The 6,887-nt window shown below is 35.4% G+C and overlaps 1 protein-coding gene across 1 annotated transcript; it reads left to right on the top strand.

The window, feature by feature from the left end:
• The first annotated feature begins 2,805 nt into the window (after positions 1-2,805).
• On the top strand, positions 2,806-6,022 carry LOC125577321. The gene is made up of 5 exons (XM_048738700.1): positions 2,806-3,657; positions 3,729-4,433; positions 4,703-5,092; positions 5,331-5,582; positions 5,672-6,022. The coding sequence occupies exons 1-5, from the start codon at positions 2,806-2,808 to the stop codon at positions 6,020-6,022; spliced, it is 2,550 nt and encodes an 849-aa protein (XP_048594657.1).
• The last annotated feature ends 865 nt before the right edge of the window (positions 6,023-6,887 follow it).

Genomic DNA, 6,887 nt, shown 5'->3' with positions numbered 1-6,887 from the left:
GTCAAGCAGAGCCAAGCCGATGAAGAACAGTTCACGAAGGAACCATCTTCACGGTAAATCAAGTCACACACCGGATCTACGATTTCAGAAAGAAGAAGCGCCTACAATCAAACCCAACACCAACGATCTTCCTGCCGAGAAAAACGGTCATCTTTAAAGATTAAAAGAAGCCCGAAGATGAAACAACTCGCGCCAACGACGAGGAGAGGAAGCGATCAAATCGAGGCTAAGGAAAGAGAGGCGATTGAACCCAGAAGAACGGAAAGCATAGATCAACGCAACCGGAGACGAACCCCGGAGAGAAGCCGCCGCCGCTTTCGAGAAGAAACGCGACGCGGAGACAAAAGCCGGATAGCTCCGTCGAAGGGAGCGCGAGCCACCGGAAGCAAAAGCCGGCTATACTCCGTCAAAGAGATCGCAGTATACCGGAGATAGAGTCACCGAAAGAAAATCGGCGACGGGAATCGGAGCTTCATCTCATCATCTTCCTCGTGAAAGATACGAGAGAGAGAACGAGAAAAAGAGAGAGAAGCTTAACCCTGTCTAAAAAAATTTAGGTAAAATTAATTCAATGAACGGTTGCCATTTATTTCCAATATGAACTCTAGATAAATAATTCACAGTTATAATATTAATTTAAACCATTAAATTATACTTTCCTGATAACCAATTTCGTGGCACGCATGGAAGTACCACTTACAAACAGTTAAACTAAATGTATTATTTTCAATTTAGAGATATGTTTTCCAATTTTATGCTTAGTTTTTAGATTTAGTAGTTATCTTATCACTAACATCACCACATTTAGTTAGATATTAAATTATATTGTAATATAAAAGTTTAGAAATATTTACTTTATTAAGTTTCTAACTTTACAACTGCTAGATAAACTATCTTAGAAAATTCCAACAGAAGTAGAATAAATTAATATACGGAAAATATATTTTAAAATTACAACAACATTTTAAAAATGATTTTATATGGCACACTCACATTTTATTTATGGTAAAATCCAAAAGATTATTAGATATTATTAATTTTTTAAATCTTCTATAATATACAGTCGAAGATGATTTTTTATCTATCACATTCATATATTGTTTACTTTTACTTTTTATTTATGTATTTAAAAAACAGAGATATAGAGCAACATGTCTTTGCTAAAACATTTTGATAATTTCAAATATTATAGATAATATATTCTTTTTGTTAGATTATAAAACTATGATAACTTCAATCGTTGAATTTGACTATTTCTTATAAAAAATAATGATGTGAGTAGAAAACAAAAACATGTTTGCTATTATATGTAGATAAAACATTTCTATGAAAATATGATGAAGATGTTACAAGAAATATATATATATATATATATATATATATCCAAAGATCTCATAATTTAACTATGATGGTGGTACGTATGAGGAATTAAGATAAGTAGAGACTTGAACATATGAATCGATTAATTGACGCACAGTTCAGAAATCAAAAAGAGATACGTGAAATAATGTGTCTTTAAAAATAAAAATAAAAGAAGTGAAAATAGTGTGTTGTTCATAATTTAAAAGAGGTATGTGAACATGTGCATCATTCGGAAAATAGAATTGTCCTGTAAAAAGGTGTATCATTCAAAAATTAAAAGAATCATGTAAAAAATATTTAGGAAAAAGACATGGTATTTGCTATAACAATCTGATAATACCAGAGTTATTAAAAATCATGTTTATTAGATTATAAAACTGTGACAAACTTAATCTTTGGATTAAACTTTTTTTTTTCTATAAAAAAGAGACGTCGTCAGCGTAAAGCAGATATTTAACTTATTAGTGAAAAAAAAATGGAAAATCTGTTTTTTTAAAGCAAAAAAATGGTAACTATGTCCTTTTAAACTAATCTATACTATTTTATGTCTTATTAGACTATTTTTTTCCAAAATGGCAGTAATGCCCTTAAAATTGTAATTTTTTTAAAAAGATAAATATTGAGTTCGACAAGCGGGATCGATCGATCCCACTTTACAAGTTATAGTGGATCGATCGATCCCGATCATTATTCAGAACAAAAAAATGCGAAATATATACTGATCGACCTGGTCCATTTCACTCGATCGGCGAAGATCGATACCTTACAGATCGACCGATCTGTAAGGATAGATCGATCGATCCCGTGCCCAGGAAAGAATCCCAAATCGATTTTTTTTGGTTTTGTATGATTATATCCGGATTGATTCCCACTTGATTTGAACCGACCAAGCATGATTTCAACTCTTTAAGCTCGATTTTTCTGGGATGAAACCCATAATTTCCCATTCACAAACAAAGGGGGAGAAAATCAAATTCTCACCCAAGTTCATTAACCCTAACTCACTCAATTCTCTGATTTGGACGATTATTTGGCCTAACTCATACGATTTCGTGAGCTTTTTACGAAACTATCACTCTTTAGTTCGTTCTGCAAAGGTATGAAACTCTATCTCCACTTCTTTTTAGAGTTTGAAAATAGAAAGGTAAAAGGTAAATTTTTTGAGTTAGTTAGGATATTTAGGCTTCAATCATGTGTTAAGGTGATGATTAGAGAAGATTTTGTACATAATCATGGCTTAAATCATATTTTTGGGATAGATTTAGGAATTTTAGGTTTTGTTTAAAAAAAAAAAAATTAAAACACCATAAAATTGAAATTAATACAGTGAGAATGCTAATTCTTTGACATTGGTTATTGATAAAGTATTAAAAGACATTATTTAACTGAGCTATGATATTTGTTATTAATAGATATATGTTGTATTGTTTTCAATTTTCAGGTATGGAGTTGGAGTTGCCTAATCGTTTATACGGTGAGGGATTGGAACCTCAGATTAAGAAGATTAATAACAGCTACCGACTAAAACTTCTCGAGTTGCTGAAAGAAAAAATGGAACCAGAATTCGATGAAGTTATGAAAGATCCCATTTTTTCACAGATTATGGTTATCCAGAAGAATGATCTGAAGTTTTCGGCAAGGTTGGTACACTCTTTCTTGTGTAAGGAGTTGATGACAAGCAAGAGACATGAGAAGTGGTTCACTTTCGCTAGGAGACCTCTGCGTTTTGGATTGCAAAAGTATCATGCTGTCACTGGTCTGAAAGTGAAGCGAGAGAATAACAGTGGGTTAGTGACATGGAAAGATGATGATGGTTTCTGGAGCAAGCAGATAAAGACAAATGGAAAAATAAATTTGCAGATCATAAAAAAGAAGCATTTGGAAGAGAGCAATACCTGGACTTGGGTTGATAGGGTGAGACTGATATATCTTTGCGTTAGTATGGGTGTGGTGATGGGGAAGGATGAGAAGGTGAATATCCCGCATCTGTACATGAAGTTGGCGATGGATTTGGAGAAGCTTCGGAATTATCCATGGGGTCTGTATTCGTTTGATTTCCTTATGAAGCAAATTGATAAAACAAGGCATAAATTAGAGCAGAAAGAGGGGTATCTGATGGAAGGATTCTTGTTTGGTTTCCAAATTTGGATAATGGAAGCTGTTCCTGCTTTAGGAGAGATTTGTGGCACAAAAGTCAGTAAAAATTTTACAGGTCCACTGTGTGGTAATTGGAGAGGATGTGCAAAATGTTCTTATGAAGATATCATTGGCGTTGAGAACTTATTCCCAGAAAATGTATGCATATATTTTTCAAATTAAAATATTTATTGTCTTGTTCACTTTACTAATGATTTGATTGTTTGTAGGGGATTTTGCATTCATTCATGGAATCCCACATAGATGGAGTGGTCCTTTTGGCAACTGATTTTGTACAGAAGGATGAGAAGAAAGATGAAAGAGTAGATCGCATTTTGGATATGATCAATAGTAAACATGATTGGAACAATCATGTTTGGGGAGTAAAAGAAGCTACGAACTCTGAATTTGAGGAATCTGGCGAAGAGAAAGGAGAGGATCAAACAGCTGATACTGAGAGAGGTCAAAATAGTCATGTTGCAGGGAATGTTGATGGCACAGCTGATGTTTCGGGAATAAACAAGAGAAAGCATGCAGACCGAGGAGCAGAGTCAAGGAAGAAGAATGTTTTGTGCCACCTAGCTGCTTCATCAAAAGGAAATATTGACACAGATATGAAAAATTTCTTGGAGGATTTGGTACAAGCTTCTTTTACTACTTTTGGGGAGAAATTCTGTCAGCAGTTCTCGGACAGGTTGGGTAAGATTGAGACTGAGGTTACACAACTCAGGACATCTTCGGAGAGAACTGAGCAATTTGAGACAGTTGTAACCGACAGATTGGGGAAAATTGAGGCTGAGGTTACACAGCTCAGGACAACTTTAGTGGTGACTGAATTGGTGGGAAAGAGTGATCAAGCAAGCGGTCCTAGCATGACCAAAATCAACAGTGGTCCTAGCACCAGCATAAAAGGCACTGTTCCATCAAAGAAAAAGGTAACTACTAAGAGAAAGAGTTAAAAGTTGTTGAAAGTTTGGAACTAGGCGATGGAATGTAGGTCTTTGAAGCTAGGTTGTTAGAATTTGGAATGAGACGGTAATATGTATTTGAAACTTGTCGTTTATGTAATGACTATATTTAATGTAATATGTATTTGGAAGTTTGTATGTTTATTATGGATTTCGAACTTGTCGTTTATGTCTATTCTCTATTTTGAACTTGAAATTTGTATGTGTAATTTGTAATTGTGCGTGTTTGTCAACAGGCTGTAAAAAACCAAGAGTTAAAGACTGCTGATTCGTGTGTCAATTTACCTCGTGCAAAAGTTACTCAATCATCAGCTAGTGATCTTCGTATGGGTACACAAGAGTTTTTGGAAAGTTGCATGAAGAACCTTCCATTAGACACATTTGTGAAAGGTTTGAATCCTTCTCAAGCTAAAGTCGAAGATTCATTGGATTGGTTGGAACTTCCAAAATCATTGAAGAAGCCAACAGATTCATTGGAACTTCTAAAATCATTGAAGAAGCCAGCGGTCAGATTAGATGACCGAGATATAGAGCTAGACGGCGAAAATTTCCCTGATCGCTGCTTGGTGTTTGTGCATCCTACAGATTTTAAGAAGATGCAGGACTGGCAAGATACACGAACCTATGTTATTCCTTTGTATATATCATTCCGTTGATTTTCTTAATAATTGACATATCTACCATTGTATTTTGTTTACAGATCTATACAGATTGGTCCTTCTATGTTAGACGGTGATCTAGCCAGACGTATTATGTCTACCAGCAGTTGGCTTAAAAACTAAATAAGCATTCAACCGGCTATTTCTATAAAATGTTACCTATTATATAAATGTATACATTACAGATTTGTCTTTGTTTTTGTAGGAAATTGATGCTATAATGTATGTTTTTCGGGAAAGAACAACATTGAAACGATGGAACGTAGACCGTGTTGCTTTCATGACATGCGTCTTCAGCGACCTCATTGCTAAAGATTACCAGAATTTCTGTAAGGGTATTAAGAAATACACTATGGATCCATTATTACTGCAATATGGTAAAGGTGAACTGCCTTCCCATGGAAAAACACGGATGTTGTGGAATGTCGATGTGGATCGGATGTACGTTCCTGTCTGGGTCAATTGCAACCATTGGATTGCTTTATGCATCAGTTTTGTGACTAGGAATATCCAGGTGTTTGATTGCGGGGGTAAAAAAAAATCAAGGAAGTGGAAGCTTTCGCGCAGCTTATTCCTCGGATTGTCAAGGTCGTGCAGTCATTGACAATACAGAAGCATCTCCACATCACTCCGTACAATGTTTCCTATGTACCTATGAGTGGTCTTAACCGACTTCAATGTCATTGTGGTGTGTACACTATAAAACACATCGAATGCCACGTGCTTGGGTTGGACATATCTATGGTGAGTGATGAGAACATCTGGGGAGCTCGGATAAAGATTATGTGGGATCTATGGGAAGCAGCTAATGATCTAGAACTGATTGAGAGAATGTCAAAGTATGAACCTATTAAGTGTAGTAAGCCTGCCGAATATGTTGAGATTGATGATTTATGATTTATTGTTGGTTATGCTTTTTTAAATTTATTTTGTAATGATTTTAGGAGTTTGTGTTATAATGGTATTTTTTCTATATACAGTACTTGAGTTTACAAAATGAAAGACAACATTATCATTTGAGAAACTATAAAGTTCACTAAACTCAAAAAACAATTGCAAATCCGGTCATTACGCATAATCTGAACAATATCTTTCGCTTTAGGCCCTTCCTTGATACCTTCATATTTATGCATTATCAGACTGCCTATCGTTTTCGCTGAAGCTGTCCTTCCAGCACTGGTTTTGTTTGAAGGTGCGCAGGAATGTACACCGACATACTTCTTAATAATAAAATATGTGGAGCCCTTCAAACACTCAGCTCGAGCACCCCAAAAGCACACCTTATCAGCGCATCTAATACACCAAACTGATTTATTGGAGTTGGTAACTGTGTAGTGAAAGTTATGCTTCATTGCACATAACTCAAACCTCGCTTTCAAAACTGTTTTGTTGAGGAAAAGATCTCCCGTCTTAACCAATTCGACCACCTGACTCTTTGCCAATTTTTCTTTGTTTTCTTTTTCAGAATTGATCTTGTCAGCATCATAATCATCTCCTTTAACCTCGTTTTGCTTCATTTTTCCTTTCTTCTTCTCGTTTTGCTTGTCAGCATCATAATCATCTCCATCAACTTCACTTTGCTTCATCTTCCCTTTCCTCTTCTCGTTATGCTTAGCCCCCTTAACAATATTTGAAGCGGTCCCAATGTCACAAGGATTTCGCTTGTTCTCTTCACTAGTACTTGCATCAGTTGGCATCTTATTAAGATCAATGTCGATCTTATTTGGATTTCCTTGCTTTGCTTTATAGCTGACACACAATT

This window comes from Brassica napus, chromosome A1 (assembly GCF_020379485.1).
Source record: "Brassica napus cultivar Da-Ae chromosome A1, Da-Ae, whole genome shotgun sequence".
Taxonomy (NCBI): domain Eukaryota; kingdom Viridiplantae; phylum Streptophyta; class Magnoliopsida; order Brassicales; family Brassicaceae; genus Brassica; species Brassica napus.
Note: the sequence above shows the minus strand (reverse complement) of the source record. Positions and strands in the feature narration are given on the sequence as shown.